General features: G+C 38.5%; 1 protein-coding gene across 7 annotated transcripts in view; it reads left to right on the top strand.

Annotated features, from left to right (window-relative positions):
* Positions 1–298: 298 nt before the first annotated feature.
* The window catches only part of LOC131350846 (arginyl-tRNA--protein transferase 1), an 80,094-nt gene continuing 62,349 nt past the window's right edge, over positions 299–18,043 (top strand). For 4 of the 7 annotated variants that reach the window (XM_058385790.1, XM_058385789.1, XM_058385788.1 and 1 more), the window contains exons 1-5: positions 3,184–3,340; positions 7,818–7,881; positions 11,609–11,671; positions 12,387–12,499; positions 15,456–15,662. In XM_058385790.1, coding sequence (XP_058241773.1) covers positions 3,241–3,340; positions 7,818–7,881; positions 11,609–11,671; positions 12,387–12,499; positions 15,456–15,662 — 547 coding nt within the window. In that variant the 5' untranslated portion in view covers positions 3,184–3,240. Of the gene's footprint in view, positions 582–3,182; positions 3,341–7,817; positions 7,882–11,608; positions 11,672–12,386; positions 12,500–12,945; positions 13,042–15,455; positions 15,663–18,043 lie in introns of those variants that run through there. The other 3 variants (XM_058385794.1, XM_058385791.1, XM_058385793.1) reach the window with 3 other exon arrangements.

Here is an 18,043-nt window from a genome sequence, read left to right on the forward strand (position 1 = left end):
TCGGGAGATCCGAACTCTCATCCGACTCTTTTTGGTGAACCGATTCATGTTCCTACAGCTATATATATGGCGCGTGCGGCAGTTTAGTCACGTGACTATTTCCAAGCTACGGAATTATGCCTAAACACGCATGCACAGAATTGTCCAAAAAAGTGACATTTTGATGAGTTTGATATTTTAATGAGACTATATCGTGCGCTTTAGTGAAGCTGTTTTATGCACACAATGTCCCCTAAATTGTATTTCCCAGAATTCCATGCTTTGTTTACGAACGTCAAATCAGCCCATGTATTATGATGCTTTCTGTAGCGTTCTTCTGCTTCATGTGGTCTATGTCCGGATGCGGAAGAAGTGAGGTTGCAAGCTAACCTGGAGCTAAACACCTCTACACAATGTGATTTGTAATAAATCTATTAACCATATACAATATAAATAGATATATGAAGATATCATACAAATATTGAGCAGCGGGTAGTAATCAGTGTGTTCCTGGAGCATGCACTCGATTGTGGAAGTTAAAGGCATGAGATCTGGATATCGTTGTGGATACTGTAACAACTTTTGGGGAAAAGTGTCCTATGGTAAGTGAATATAAAGAGGATAATGCTTCTTCGTGATGTTTAGTATTCTGAAATGATATTTGTGTCAATTTTCCCAGCATACACAACGCTTCTATAGCAGTATTTGGCTCTCTTATTTGTTATGACCTGGCAACCTTAAATTGATCATGTTGATGGTGTAATTTTGTCCAATTACTTTTGGTCCTTGTAAAAAAAAGAATGGGGGCACACTTATAAAGTGCTGTAATTCCAATACTGTTCTCTTGATTTGGATGTCAAATCAAAGATGCAAGTCATGAGCTTATAATCACTACATTACTTCCTACATTCATTTTTACCTTACACTGGGTCATGTGGAACCTGGAGCCTATCCCAGCAGACTCTGGCCACACCTTAGACAGGGTGCTAACACGTCACAGAGAGATGAGAGATACCATTTGGTTCTCCCATTTGTTATGATTTGGGAACTATTTTAGAACATTGAGGGAGCGTTGTGGTTTGCTTAGCACAGATTTGTCTTAAACCTCCTGAGAACCCTGATCACATCACATTGATCTGCAGTATTATTTTAGTAACTATACATACATTTCCCAGAAATGGTATCTTATGGGCGTTTCTTGATTTTGACAAACATTTAACACAGTAATGAGTGTTTATAATATTTCTCTAAACACTCAATGTGTTTAGAATTCGAAATTCAACAATAAATTCTACTCTACAATGTTAATACCTTCAATATAGTCTTCCTAATAAAGTGCTCTGTGAATGTACAGTCAAAACCATAGATATTTGGAACCATAAACATTGACACAATTATTGTTCATTGAATCATTTTCCACAATAGACTGAAGCTGAAATTAAATAATGAGTAAAGCAAAGACTTTAAAGGTATTTCTATCCGAAATGGACTTACAGGCTTCACTTCAAGTTGCTATTAACTCTCACTATGAAGTCTAAAGAGCCATCAGTGCCAGTGAAGCAAAGCACCTTAGGCTGAAAAATCAAAACAAATTCACCAGAGTACTAAAAGAAATGTTAGGTGTGGTCAAATCAACTATTTTGTACATTCTTAACAAGAAAGAAAACACTGGTGAGCTCAGGAACACCAAAAAGCCCCGAAGACCAATGGAAAACAACTGTGGTGAAAGACATGAAGAAAAACCCCTTCACAGCAAGCAGCATGATCCTCTGCAGGATGTTGGCGTATCAGTTTTAAAGTCAACAATCAAGTCAACATCACCAGAGGAAATGCAGAGGGTACAAGATGTAAACCAGGAAGATCAGATTAGTGTTTTTCAAAAAGCCCATACAATTCTGGAACAATATTCTTTGGATAAATGAGAGGGTCAAGTGAACAAGGCGAGATCATCTGCTCAGGTTCAGCCAAATGCTTCACAACTCGTTGAATGGTGCTTCACTCTGTAGATGACTGAAAGTAAACTTGGAAGGTCCATAAAGACATGAATGAGTGAGTTTGGTGTGGAGGAACTTCACAGAGTCCTGACCTCAACCCGATAGAACATCTTTGGGATGAATAAGAGCAGAGACTGCGAGCCAGACCTTCTCATCCAACATCAGTGCCTGACCTCACAAACGTGCCTTAGTTTTGGAATGGCTCACAGTCTCCACTCTAATTCATCTCAGATGTGTTCTGTTGGGTTGAGGTCAGGACTGCAGGCCAGTCAAGTTGACCAGTCATTGAAAACACCTCTTCTATGATTTGGAGAGGTGTCCCAAAACTTTTGTCAGCATAAATGTAGTTGCAGTGAAGACCTGGCAACCTTAACTTAATCATTATGTAATTTTGTCCAATTACTTTTGGTCCTTATAAAAAGAATGGGGGCACTCATCTAAAGTTCCCTTAATTTGGATATAATTACACTCAATTCAAAGAGCTTATAATCATTACATTACTTCCTACATTCATTTTCTCTACCACTTATCCTACACTGGGTCATATGGAACCTTGAGCCTTTCCCCGCAGACTCTGTGCACACCTTAGACAGGGTGCCAACACGTCGCAGAGAGATGAGATGCATGTCTCTGGACATGTCAGAGGAAATCGTAGTACCCTGAGGAAAGCCCCGAAGCACGTGTGCAGGAGGTTCAAATACCACTGTAGCTCACCTCATGAGTTTACTTAACATGATTTAATTTCAACTCCGACCAACTGTACGAGAAAGTACCTCAAATAACAATAACTTGTTATTGTCAGAGTCCAAACGTTTATGAACTTGACTGTATTTCAGAAAACATGTGATTGTCTTGTGTTCCTTGATAATTGATCACTTGAGATGTTTTTCGTATTATGTTATTTAGGATTTTACAATAAACAAAGTGTTTTGTAAATGCTCTTTAAAAGACTGCATTAAAAACACCAGCGTTATTGATATTTGGAAACGTAAACATTTTAGCACTTTCCCTTAAAACCGGTGTGATATGTAAACTTGAGCGAAGCATACCAATCTGGCAACCCGCTCTTTATTTATTTATTTATTTTTTTGTATATGAACATATATAACAACAAGACAAATACACTGTTGCAGATAAATAGATAAATGCCATCAATACACAAGATTACAAGTAACATAAAATTTAGCCAGGGACCAATCTGGCAACCCTGCCTGTCAGTACGTAGAGTATTAGCATTAGCAGACGGAAGTGCGGTGACAGAGTCGACATGGCCGCTGGAACCTCTTTCAGTGTAGTGGAGTATTTTGGCGGTGATGATGGCCACCGGTGCGGCTACTGTAAAAATGCAACGGGTAATTTTTCACATGGTGAGTGAGAGTCTGTGTAAAAACGCTAATTCGAATCTTTACCCGGCATTTCTTTGACATTTGATTGTGAATATCCACAGCTGTGTTGTTTTCCTTTTTCGGCTTGAGTAATGCGTTTGAACAAGTTTCTAAATGTAATAGAAAATAAACAGCCAGATGTTCTTACTAGCGCGCGCGCGCTGTTTAAGTCTGGATCCATCAGTTGTCATGGTTATAGATTGTCAGCTGGAACAGCTGTATGCGTGCTAGCTGACTAGCTCTAAACAGATAAACTTGTCGCATGTTAAATATTCATGTTTCAAAGCTGTAACTATAACACCCACCGCCCTAATGGCATGTTTTTTATTATTATTATTATTATTATTATTATTATTATTATTATTATTATTATTATTATTATATATTTACTTGGTTAAATTCCAACGTTGCTTGAATGACTCTCAAGTTTAGTGCATTTGCTAGCTAGCTAGCGTTAGCATGGGATGAAATTGTGCATCCCTATTGACATCCCTGTTATATTGTCGTGTTTGTTTGTGTGTGATCTGTGTTTAATCCATGTGCTCCAGGTGACTGAGAAAGGCAATGTGTTGGAACAGGGAGTTATACTCAGTCACACAGACTAGTGTCAGAGAAACTGAAACTCTAAACACAAACATTGCCATAATAATAACAGTAACCTTCACAGCTCCCACCCTGAGAATCATTCCAGCCTGGGCATCATCATAAAACTATATCCAAAGCTGCTGAGATGTGAACAGAAAGTGCTGTGTGGATACTGTGGCATTAAAAGCTTTCCCAGCCCCTTAACAAGACAAAGAATATAAAATAATTTGTCTGTACACTTGTGTAGTGGACCATGAAAAACCTTAGACATGGTCAAATGACACTCTGCTATATGTACATACACCGATCAGACATAACATTATGACCACCTGCCTAATATTGGGTTGGTCCCCCTTTTGCTGCCAAAACAGCCCTGACCAGTCATGCACTGTGTATTCTGACACCTTTCTATCAGAACCAGCATTAACTTCTTCAGCAATCTGAGCAACAGTAGCTCATCTGTTGGATTGGATCACACGGGCCAGCCTTCGCTCCCCACATGCATCAATGAGCCTTGGCCGCCCATGACCCTGTCCCTGGTTCACCATAATTCCTTCCTTGGACCACTCAGTCAGTATCCACTAGATACTGACAACTGCAGACCGGGAACACCCCCCAAGAGCTGCAGTTTTGGAGATGCTCTGATCCAGTCATCTAGCCATCACAATTTGGCCCTTGCGGCTGATAGGTGTATTTTAAGGGTAACTGAAGCCTAGAAATGATAGGCAGAGGCATTCCTGACACTGCATTGGTGTTGTGTTTCACTTGTTGAGTGTTTCAAGCAGGCCACCTAATGATTGCTCACACAGTGCAAAGTGCGTTACTGACTCCCACAGACTTCCATAAAAGTTAATGGAAAAGTGCACAGGCAGATGGAAGTTACATTAATAAAGTAAAAATAAGCAGTGTGAAATGAGAAAAAGGCAGAAGTGATTTTGAATCACAAAAGTTGTAAGGAAATGTCCTCAGCAAATTCAAATCAGTGTCAGATCCTATATCATGACATGACGAGTGATTTCCCCCTTCACCAATGCCAAGTTAGAAGTAGAGATGTTACAAGACATTGTGATGCAAAATAAACAGACAATATGCACTGTGATTTTCATCATCCCAAGCAGCATTTTGTCAAAGATGCACTGCAGACTGTTTGAACATGAGGTTTGCTCAATTAGAATTTAACGTTTTAGTGTTCCTTTTGTAAATTCCTTACAAAATGATTTGATATAAGAGAGAAAAACATGAAAAGACAAGATACACCAATCAGCCATAGCATTATGAGAATTATGAGTGAATAACACTGATTATCTCCTCATCATGGCACCTGTTAGTGGGTGGGATATATCAGGCAGCAAGTGAAAATTTTGTCCTCAAAGTTGATGTGTTAGAAGCAGGAAAAATGGCCAAAAGTAAGGATTTGAGCAAGTTTGACAAGGGGCCAAATTGTGATGGCTAGACGACTGGATCAGAGCATCTCCAAAACTGCAGCTCCCCGGTCTGCAGTGGTCAGTATCTATCAAAAGTGGTCCAAGGAAGGAACAGTGGTGAACCGGCGACAGGGTCATGGGTGGCCAATGCTCACTGATGCACGTGAGTAGTGAAGGCTGGCCCATGTGATCCGATCCAACAGACGAGCTACTGTTGCTCAGATTACTGAAGAAGTTAATGCTGGTTCTGCTAGAATGGTGTCAGAATACACAGTGCATGAAGGGGGACCAACACAATATTAGACAGGTGGTTAAGAAGCTTTTTAGTACTGAAAGGTGCAGCTTTGAAGGGACAGCTTTTTGACACAGAGCTATATTGTTTTTGGATCTCACCATCACCTTACAGTACATTAGACATTTTATTATTTGACCATATTTACTTATCATCTTATCATTTCTGTTACAGCTTTTTATCTGCCTTTACTTGTTATATCTCTTTCCTTCATTTCTGTTCTATCTTAATGCAATCAGCAGGTTTTGTGCTCTGTCATGGTTCACTGCCGGCCAGCTGGTCTGCCCAGATCACCTGAGCTCCCAGCTGAAAAGAAAGGAAACCTTTTTCCATGTGAAGCTGTTCTACTAGATACATTAGATACACAAGCTCTGTCCTCAGTCTAGTCTCGCGTTGCAGGATTATTGACATCGATGACGCTCTGACTGAAACTCGATGAAGAAATCTGCTTTAAATCAGCTACAGAATTAACCGTTATGACCGTGATGTAGATTCTATGATGTGACTTAGAGATTTGCTTAGAGATTAGACTTAGAGATTTGCTGTGTATAGCGTATGCTTTAATGTGAACTTAGTGTGTAAGAAAATATTGAAATATGAAAAAAAAAAAAAAAAAATTATTTATATATATATATATAAAATATGTACAATATTTTTATTTATACATAGTATTTTTGTTTAATATTTTTATCAAAAAAACTTAAACTTTAAACAAAAAAATATATATAAAAATCTAATTTCTGAATCAGTTTTAACTAGGACTGTAAAAAAAAATTAATAATGCTTCAATTGGAATGAATTATCAAGTAGGTGTAAATATTCCTAAATGAGTAAGTAGCAAATATCATTTGACTTCTTTTTTTTTTTTAAATAAAATAATTATAAAAGAAATTCTCTAACATAAACCAGAAATGGAGCTCCAAATTTGGCTAACATGATCCAGTTTCTCTTTCCTGAGCAGTGTAGATTTCAACACCATGCAATTGGTGTCCTTGTAAAAGCTACTGATGAACTCTTTCAAACTGCTCTAATGGAGCTGTGTAAACATATCGTCTCGAACATTTCAGCATTTTTTTTTTTAATCATTTCATTATATTTTGAACATGGAAAGACATCAGAACTTGGGCCACACCTCTGATGCTCTAACTCATGCCGTTCCTATTTGATGCAGCATTTCTGAATCAGTGTACTTTTGATCAAACAAAAAGGTCTTCTCCCTCACCTGTAGGACACTTAGGATAAAAGTGTCAGAGAAACTGAAACTCTAAACACAAACATTCCCATAATAATAATAACAAGAACAATCTTCACAGCTCCCACCCCGAAAATCATTCCAGCTTGGCCATCATCATCTTCATCATAAAACTATATCCAAAGTTGCTGACCAGACAGTGCTGTGTGGATACTGTGGCTTTCCCAGCCTTTGAACAAGACAGATGAAATAATTTGTCTGTATGCTTGTGACCATGGAAAAACTCTAGACACTCTGCTATATCTAAAGTACAAGTAAAGCTGTGTTTAAGTTGTTACAGGAAAATAATCTCACGCTGGCTGAGGTTGATATTGGATGTGAGAGTTAAAATACACTTCACACAGAAATAGCAGAAAAACCATTTCCGACCATTTGAACTTGATGTGACTGTGACCTGGACAATTCCTGTTTGGATGGAACAGCTGGCTGTGTGTGTGTCCTAATATTTTTCATTATGTCAACAAGACCTTGTGATATTCATTGCTCTAATTCTGGTTGATGATGCTACTGAGAGATATGACATTTTAAGCCTAGAAATTAGTAGCAGAGGCTGACACTGCCTTGGTGTTGTGTTTCACTTTGAGTGTTTCAAGGTCAGGTTTCAAGCACCTGTACGTCACTTTGGAGAAAACCGTCTGCCAAATGAATAAACACTTTACTGGATTTACTTTTATATTTTAGTCTTGCATCTAAGTCTGTCCTTTTGTCTTTGTTCACACCGGAAGCATGCTCGAGTTCAGAACTACAGTAAACATGATGGAGCCTCAAATTCTTACTATTCACTGTATTCTTGTGTACATTACAGAAACTGTTGTTTCATTAATCATTAAATAATAATAATTATCGATATCTATTATAATTAAATCACTCTTCTCCCACCCCACCCCCCCTTTTTTCTGTATTCAGGCATGTGGGCCCATTCAATGACGGTACAGGACTACCAAGACCTCATTGATAGGGGATGGAGAAGGTATGTAAAAAATAGTTATGCTTTTGTAAAATTTCTCCATGCAGCCTATAGATAGATAGATAGATAGATAGATAGATAGATAGATAGATAGATAGATAGATAGATAGATAGGTAGATAGGTAGATTTGTCCTTAGAGAGGAAATTCATTTTCACAGAGGATGCATATATAATACAAGGGCAACTACACATTGCATATAAACGTGTTGCAATACATTCTAAAACAATTCAGAAACGCAACACATGCAAAAGCGTAAGATGATGGATGATTTCCTATGTGTTTAAAGCACGTGTAGCTGAAGGAACAAAACTTACTAAAGTTAGTCCTCCAACACATAGCTAGTCTATACCTACGGCCAGATGGAAGACGAATATAATACCGATGGAATGGGTGATCTGGATCATTTAGGATTATATGTGCTTTCTGAAGCGTGGCTGAAGTGACGCAGTCTGATAAATTAGGAGTAGGAATACCAATAATCTTACTTGTGAGCCGAGGCATTATTAAAAGTTTGTTCTTATTAAACAGCAAACTAAAGAAAGAAATGGCACCATACAGAAGAACTGGCTCAATAATACTCCAGTGCAGGAGAAGAAGAAGAAAAGGCTGAACTGCTTGAGGTCAGCTGCTTGGAGAACTTTTAAGTCTCTGTTGACAGCATGTGTAGATACCTAGAACATGCTGATTAAAGTTGAGATGATCATCCAAAGTAATGCCAAGGTATTTAAAAGGCTCTACCCTTTAAACCATCTCTCCATTGATAACAACACTGAGATGGATCTGTGTTTTGAAGGCGCTAAAAACCAGTCTTTGGATTGTTCAGGTTGAGACAATTCTCATCACACCATGTGCTAAAATATGTTATGGAATGTTGATAGTCCAAAAAAGGATCATTATCACTGTTACTGAGCAGCTCAAGAATAGCTGTGTCATCTACATATTTAAAATAATGGGTAGTAGTAAATGGACAGTCATCCGTATAGGAAATATAGAGAAATGGACTTAGTACCCATCCCTGAGGGGCCCATGATTAACAACAGTGGTGGGAGATAATGAATTGTCCACTTTTTCCACTTGCACAATACTTCACAGCTGATTAAAAGTAAAGAAATCTAATATCGGCTTTATTTATTTAAGGACTAAAACATGATGGAGTACGCTGCTTTAGAAAAATCAGTTTTCGAATGAAAGTTTTTTTGTTTTGTTTTTTTTATTTCATGTTCACTACAAACTTTGAGTAATTAAGTAATACAGTATAGCACCTTGTTCCTAAAGACTCTTTGGGAAACCTGAGGCATTTTGGTGGAAAGCGTTTTTATTTATTTTATTTTATTTTTTCCAGAGAAACGTAACTGTCTATGTTTCAAGCCATTATAGTGAATATATTTTAAATGTAATGAAGTAGCCACTGTGAATGATGTCATCACACCTGTCAGCTAATTATGATATGTTTAAGGTAGCCAAATTGTTTTAAAAGGAGTTGTAATTTTATATACTTAGTTAACTATTCTAGTTCTAGTTCTAACTATTCAGTGGCCGGGTTAGCGCCCTGTCTGGAAATTGAACCTGGGCCGTGGCAATGAGAGCGCGGGATCCTGCCACTGGACCACCGGGAGGCTTTTTTTCTGCTGCTAGCTCGAGTATTATATATTAAAAAAACATGAGTATGAATCAGTGATACAGACCCAACACATCTCAGCCTAGATAAATAACACTAACCAGCGCACTTATACAAATGAATATATTTAACAGAATCCAGTCATGTCCTCGATGGACCTCATTTATCAAGCTGATGACAAATGAATTCATAATTACATTGTGCATAGAAGCAAGAAATTTTCACGATAAGGCCTTTAGGTCAGAAAAACATTTCAAACAAAGAAGCTTCCGAGTTTGTGGAAAATTACACATAAGAGTCTCACTAATGCAGATCTTGATTTATCGGCTTCAATCATTTGCATTTGTGTACTGGAATTGTGCTGTCATTTTAAATAGTCAATATATTTTAATTGCACATTTTGTGAAACCCATTTTTTTAAATGTTAAATATGGGAAAAAATAATAATTATGAATAAAAACGATATGCTAATTCAGCAATTTTTATAGTCGGATGTGAGAGTCAGGACAGAAAAAGTCTTTTTGATGTGTAATTTCAGTTTAAAACAATAACACAAACATGTACACCTAAAAAGAAACAAGTTGATTTATTTGAATATCCCACCCAACCACCATTATGAATGCAAATATATTCAGGTCACGTGACTAAAAGCATGTGGCCAACCAAAGACAACATTTCAATCATTTCCCTAGAATGCACAAACTCGGTGAGTAAAACTCAGTTAGATCGTTGAAAACATCAAATCAATAAGCAAAGCTAGTGGCTCGATGCACACACTTATTTTTTAGTTTAAACTTTATTTATTACATTCGAGCTCATAAGCACTATATGGCAGAGCATGCATTGAATAGCAATTAGGGGATATAATTTTGCATTGAAAACGTGTACAGCTCATTACAGTCCGAACACAAAATATGCCTCATAGAGCATTACCTGTGTAATCTACTTTTGTTGTAGGTTTGATAAGCAGCTGTACGACTTTTTTTCACTGAACCTGTCACTTTTTTGAGGTCAGGACCTGCACAGAGTCGTGACCTCAACCTGATAGAACACCTCTGGGATGAATTAGAGTGGAGACTGTGAGCCAGGCCAAAACTGGGACGTCTGCCTTTATATGCACATGAATGTAATATGAAGCTTTCTGGGAAGGCTTTCCACAAGGTTTAGGAGTGTGTTTATGGGAATTTTTGACCATTCCTCTAGAAGCACATTTGTGAGGTCAAGCACTGATGTTAGATGAGAAGGCCTGGCTCACAGGCTCCGCTCTAATTCATCCCAAAGGTGTTCTATCGGGTTGAGGTCAGGACTCTGTGCAGGCCAGTCAAGTTCCTCCACACCAGACTTGCTCATCCATGTCTTTATGGACCTTGCTTTGTCACTGGTGTGCAGTCATGTTTGAACAGGAAGGGGTCATTCCCAAACTGTTCCCACAAAGCTTGGAGTATGAAATTGTCCAAAATGTCTTAGTACTCTGAAGCATTAAGAGTTCCTTTCACTGGAACTACGGGGCCAAGCCCAACTCCTGAAAAACAACACCTCAATTCAATGATTTGGAGGGGTGTCCCAAAACTTTTGGCCATGTAGTGTATACTTAATAGGACACATGGAAGTGTTACGTGAATTTCTTCACACCTCCTGTCTCATTAGCATACGAAAAAACTTTTTTAAAAATTCAGTTTTATTTTATTGTACAAGAACAGTTTGGGGGATTTGATGTTATTGACCACGGCTTGAAACTACTTTACGTTGCTAATGCTTTCTTTCTGCTGTGTGCAGGTCTATTTTGAGAACTTATATTACTTTAAAGACACTAAGCCTACAGGATGCTATATTGATGCACGAAAGAGTTTTATTTACATTAAAAAACCATAAAGATTTTTCTTTGAACCGCTTACAGTTTGTCGTACATGTTGTTACTACAGAAATGTTTCATATAAATGTTTTTGTCAGAATAGAAAATGACTCAACACCTGACCAATCAGATCTGAGAATTCAGTTGCTTTTATATAAAGCTATGATATGTCTGAATATCTGTTGAGTAAAAATGTTATTTGTACCTCATGCAGATGACATAACAGCTTTCTTTAACCATGCATTTTTTTGTTTTTAGAAGTGGCAAGTATGTTTACAAGCCTGTCATGAACAAGACCTGCTGTCCACAGTACACCATCAGGTAAATGATGTTTAAATGATTACATTTAATTCACTGGTGCTTCAAATATGTATACAGGTGCAAAGATTTATATGTAAAGAAAAAACATATACTAGAGGTAAATTACACTGATCAGGCATAACATTATGACCACTGACAAGTAAGGTGAATAACACTGATTATCTCCTCATCATGGCACTTGTTAGTGGGTGGGATATATCAGGCAGCAAGTGAACATTTTGTCCTCAAAGTTGATGTGTTAGAAGCAGGGAAAAGGGGCAAGCATTAGGATTTGAGAGAGTTTGACGAAGGGCCGAATTGTGATGGCTAGACGACTGGATCAGAGCATCTCCAAAACTGCAGCTCTTGTGGGGTGTTCCCAGTCTGCAGTGGTCAGTATCTATCAAAAGTGGTCCAAGGAAGGAACAGTGGTGAACCAGTGACAGGGTCATGTGCGGCCAAGGCTCATTGATGCACGTGGGGAGAGAAGGCTGGCCCGTGTGGTCCAATCCAACAGACGAGCTACTATTGCTCAAACTGCGGAAGAAGTTAATGCTGATTCTGATAGAAAGGTGTCAGAATACACAGTGCATGAAGGGGGACCAACACAATATTAGATGGGTGGTCATACTGTTATGCCTGATCAGTGTATGTTAATGTAAAGTGCGCAATGTAGGCATACGTAGAATAAACATGATGTTCCAAAGCTAATAGTTATATTATATGTATGTTGAAGGTGCCATGCCTTAAACTTTCGTCCTTCAAAGACGCATAAGAAGATCTTGAAGAAGATGACAAAGTTTCTGTCAAAAGGGGAGAAGCCAGCAGGCGATGATGCTGGCTGCGATGGTGCGTTCCTGCTTCCATCTTCTAGTTTGTTGACCTCTGTGTTAATCTTCAAGTGTGTTTGTGGTTAATTCTACACTTTCTTTAAAATGGATTAGAAAATATTTTTGGAATAGTAGGATGACTGTATTTTAAAATTCTGTTTAGCTCTAAAACAAACCTGATAGATAGAACCTGACAAATTTAGAATGATGATGTGATGTTTCAGTCTTATTTCCAGAGTAAAACTGAAATTAACCGGTTGGGGCATTCCCCATGTGGAAAGTACTGTCATTGTGGAAACACTTTGAGAATTGCAGATCTTGTTACTTTGTGGACATGGAAAACTGTTTTAAAGGTCCAGTATTGTATGATGTATTGCTTTATAACAACACAAGCAGGCATTTCCTACAAGTGTAGCCTCTGTCACTCTTTGAGAAGTCAATTTGTTTCTGGTAATGTAATCTTAGGTGTGTTTGACATCCCTGGCTTCCTAAAGCCTCTCATTTCGTCTCTTCAGAGGACAGCGGCTATAGCTGCTGGAGTATCCCAGAAGTTTTTCTCAGGTGCGCTTCCCATGCTGTGCCATGCTAGAGCACCATTTCCTCCTGTCCTCATTCAGATCTTTTTACTTCATTGTGTTACATTTTTGACTTCATAGAGCTGTGGGTAGAATTTTTACCCAGGGAAAAGGGAGACAATGCAAACTACTGAACTGGAATTGAGATAAAATCACAGCGAGGCTGAGATGGATTGTAGTGTTTATTACTAGACTTTTGATTATCTAAATCTGAAACAATATTGTAATTGTTTGCATACACATAACATTTCATTTGTCCACAGAAAAACTTTCAGCATGTTATCATACTGCATGTTTTCTCTACCAAGAAATCTCAAATGTATATCAAACTGCCAGACTTGTTTTTTTTTTTTTGACAGGGGACTGATTAACTGATTAGGGTTGATTAATAACAGGACTGAAACAAAAACATGATAGTTAGTGAGGTTTGTTCTAGAACTAGTTTTTACAATCCCTCGTAAGAGAATTGCTGCCATAGTGCTTCTAGTGGAATAGTGGTAAAATCTCCAGGGTTATTATATGGGCAAACTCTTGCGTCAGTATGTCACTGATGAGCCAGCCCACTGTATCTCCAGAAGATTCAACAGTGAGACCTGGCATCCCAGGACCTGATGTCTCCTTAGCCTGGTATCCTGGGTGATCTCAATAAATCAGTGATCACTCAAACCACCTCCAATGGTGATTTGGAATGCATGTGAGCACAGAACATTTATAGTATGAATGCTAAGCTTCTGGATACATCCTGAACAGCAACAAATAACCGTCTAATCAGCTCCATCATTGCCCAAGCTGGAAACTGGAAATTGTGTTGAGTGTTACAAGCTCTATGAGCCTCTGTCAGTCGATCATTTCTACCAAATAGATAGAAGCTGGATCAAAACTTTTTAAAATCAGCCTGTACTGGTACATAAGGTAGAATACATGGGACATTTTTGCCTGAACATAAATGCAGTGGATGACTGTCATACACTATTCCTCCAGCGCAAATGGTGTAAGGAATCCGATCACAAGTGGTCATTGGAGACGCTTTAAAACTGGCAGGTATAAATGCCTGTGCAGTTCAACTATTCACTTATGACCGGATCAAGTGGAATGATGATACCGGGTGTGACTTTAATGCCATACACCCAAGAGAGTCTGTTCCTCTTTGTCTAGAGCCTCTGCCTACAATTTTCTTTTCTGAGCTGCTTTGGACATGGCTACAAATTCTCTACAGCTTGCCTCTTCTGGCCAGATCCTGAATCTCCAACCTCATTGTTGAGTGTCCACTGCAAGCTCAGCATACAAAAGTCTTTTGCTCTTTATGTTCAACTCAGAGCCCTGGGAAGATACTGTGGACTTATATAGATGTAGATGAAATAGATGTGAAGAATTGGAGTTCCTCCCTTCTCTAAGAAACGTTAACTAGGATTGTTTAAAAGAAGTAGGGGTCGTAGTAGTGTGTTGTGCATTTGCTGTGTTTCCAACCGAGTACCTTGTTGAACCACCAGTTTATTGGTCTTGTACCCAGCTATAAACTGTTTCAGTGTTGCTTTTTCGGGAGATAGCCGGACATCATATGTTGCTCTAATGATAAGGCTTGGCTTAAAGACTTCCATATCTCACAGGTCTTTCCTAGAGGTCCTTCTCTTCTCAGTTTATCCCTTGACCTGATGAGCGTGTATGCACAATATGGCCTGTTCTTTTTGATGCACTTCCTCCACTACAAGGCTAAAGCCTCCCTTCCCTGACTGCACTAGGCCAACAAAATACATCCTAAAGCTTTGTGTTTTGCTAGTTTTCACATCCTCTCAGGTGACAAGGTGGGTGCAGCTCTGGTTAAAGTAGCTTGCAAGACTCTGGCAGTATCATCTCCAGCTTTGCTTGTACTCCTGGAAATGTGTATCTGGAGGATTCCTTTGGTGTAGAGCCAACTGCTGCACAGACACCCTTGTTTTCTTGTATTACAGTTGATTGTTCTGTCCAGCTTGTAAACATTTGATTGCATCCTTTTAGATAGTTAGTGGCCACATGAGATGGCGCTATTGTGCAAAATACAGGCACCAAAGTCCTGTAAGTCCACTGTCCTGCCTGAGCCGATCTCTTTGCTCTGTGCCCTTAAGAGATGCATCATACCAGTGTCCAAGGCAACTTGTTGGTCACCACTGGAAGTGGTTCACAGTCAATATTTGAACATTGCTCTAATCTTTCCTGTGTAAATGATAGTGCTTCCGATTTTACTAATTTTGATCTTCAACTGAGCAAATCTACCTGATGTCTCATGGTCCTGGCTGTAATGAGTGTTGTGTAATATTTTCCACTATAGAACAAATGTATGTTTACTTATACAGATATGAAGCTATCTAGGTTTTTTTTTTTATTAAGCTGGTATTGATATTAATGCTGTGTACTGATTTATAGGTGAGCAGATGGACTCCATGATTGAAGAGGGAGCAGAAGTTCCTCTGGTGGAGCCTGTGAATATCATGCACTCTCAGGTGGAGCGACCCATCATCCCCAGCAGCCCTGAGAAAGACAGCGATTCCAAACCATCAACATCCGAGACTTCAAGAGAAGAAACGGTTTCACCATCAGCAGGCAAGAACCCGCGCCTCACTCCTAAACCAGGTGAGCTTCATGACAAGACACTTAATGGAAAAAGTGTAAAGACTTAGTAGAAATAAAAGGTAAAAAATCAACTCTGCTTCAACTCTTAAAAATAAATAAAAAAATAAAGGTATTACAGTTTAATTATATGAAAAAAAACTTTAACAAGAGTACACTTACTTTTAACCCACTGCTGCTTTAGGACAATCAGGCTTTTTAATAGAAGTAACACCCAAACCACTGTTATGCACCAATCAGACATAACATTATGACTTCACTGACGTGAATAACACTGATGATCTCCTCATCATGGCACCTGTTAGTGGGTGGGATATATTAGGCAGCAAATGAAAATTTTGTCCTCAAAGTTAATGTGTTAGAAGCAGGAAAAATGGGCAAGCGTCAGGATTTGAGTGAGTTTGACAAGGGCCAAATTGTGATGGCTAGATGACTGGATCAGAGGATCTCCAAAACTGCAGCATTTGTGGGGTGTTCCCGGTCTGCAGTGGTCAGTATCTATCAAAAGTGGTCCAAGAAAGGAACAGTGGTGAACCAGCGACAGGGTCATATGCGGCCAATGCTCACTGATGCACGTGGGGAGCGAAGGCTGACCCGTGTGATCCGATCCAACAGACAAGCTACTGCTGCTCAAATTGCTGAAGAAGTTAATGCTGGTTCTGATAGAAAGGTGTCAGAATACACAGTGCATGATGGACAGCAAAAGGGGGACCAGCACAATATTAGGCAGTGGGTCATAATGTTATGCCTGATCAGTGTATACAGTCGTGTGAAAAAGAAAGTACACTCTCCTTCAATACTATGCTTTTAGTTATCAGTGTCTAAATAATGATTGTGTGGTTCTCACCAACTTCTATAAACAGACTAAAAACCTAAGGTCTTGGCGAAAAAAAAACCCCAATAGATTTAATGTTAACAGATTTCCAAAATGATATGAGAGACAGATTGTACTTACTTTTTCTCCCACCATGTTTCAGATTGTTGGGGGTAAAAATGATGACATTGAAATCTAATGTGTTTTTGTTGTCACCTGAGGTTATTTGTTTGCGTATAGTAAGTTTTACGTTTGCGAGAACCACACAGTTGTTATTTAGGCCGTGCTAACTAAAAACATAAGCTTGAAGAAGGGCATGCGTTTTTTTCTTTCTCGACTGTATTGCCTGTGTTTTATTGCTGTAAAAAATGGGTCAGGAAGTGGAACATTTCAGGCGAGAAGTTCTGCATCAGTGTTACATTAGTGCTACAGGGGGCAGCAGATACCCAGAAACACACACGTATGATGTACAACTTCTTCCTGTCAGTCTGACCCTAGTTCCTGTTCGTATTTTTACAGTGTCAACAAATTTTAATCATAAAGCGCTATACAACGGTCAAATGCCAATGATTTGACCCCAAAGTAAAAGACAATTTGAAATCTGATTCTAGAAAACACCATTTCAGGCTCTGCATCACTTAGTGTGATTTACAGCCAAGAATATGACCAAATGAAATATAGTACTTCCACACCTCACCGAAATGAGCAGCCCAGGAATGTTTCGGAAACAGCAGAGATTTAGAGATGCTCCCCGAAGGAGGAGAAAGAGCTCCTTTCAGCATCACACACACACACACACACACCCTCCCCTTCCCCTCCTTTTCCCTCAACGGAAAACACCTGGTGACAAATTTACGGTAACAGACTTTATGACCACCTTTACGACTTTATTGCCCTGAACACAGATGGAGTTAAGTGATTGATATTACACAGGTTTTCTACATGAGCAGGAATTTATAGGAGACTTTCTAGTATCTGGATATGTGTTCGTGTGCACACACACACACACTCCATAGAGGAAATGAATAAGTCTCGCACAGCAACTTTTTTTGAAGTTTATTGTATGGTTGTGAATAATAAATAAATTGGGGATGAATATTTTATGAATATTAAGTTTTTTTACAACTAAACTAGAAGAATGTTATATCACATTCATGCGCTGCATTTATTATTAATATTGTAAGAAGTGGAATGAGGGAAATTCTGAAATAATAAATTATTTGAATAAACCGTGTAGTCAGAGAAATATGCATCTCCCTCATTAAATATAGAAATGACCGATTCATGTACACAAGACGCCTTTTACGCCACACTAAAACTGACCCATGGGTATTTATTGATGCATTTTTTTTTCTTTTAATAAACTGAATTTTCATGACTGTTTAATTAATGTCTGTAATTTGCCATAAAATAAATGCAGCTGAAGCTGATACAGCAATAAACTTAAATAGATACTAAAAAAATTATTGTAAAATTAGTATTAATATTATTTAAGATATGGCCTATATTTTAATTCTAAAGCTTGTTTTATGATGTGGTTTTTTTATTCTTTAGAGCAAGTAAAGTGACA

Source organism: Hemibagrus wyckioides, linkage group LG03, assembly GCF_019097595.1.
Source record: "Hemibagrus wyckioides isolate EC202008001 linkage group LG03, SWU_Hwy_1.0, whole genome shotgun sequence".
In the NCBI taxonomy this organism is placed as follows: Eukaryota; Metazoa; Chordata; class Actinopteri; order Siluriformes; family Bagridae; genus Hemibagrus; species Hemibagrus wyckioides.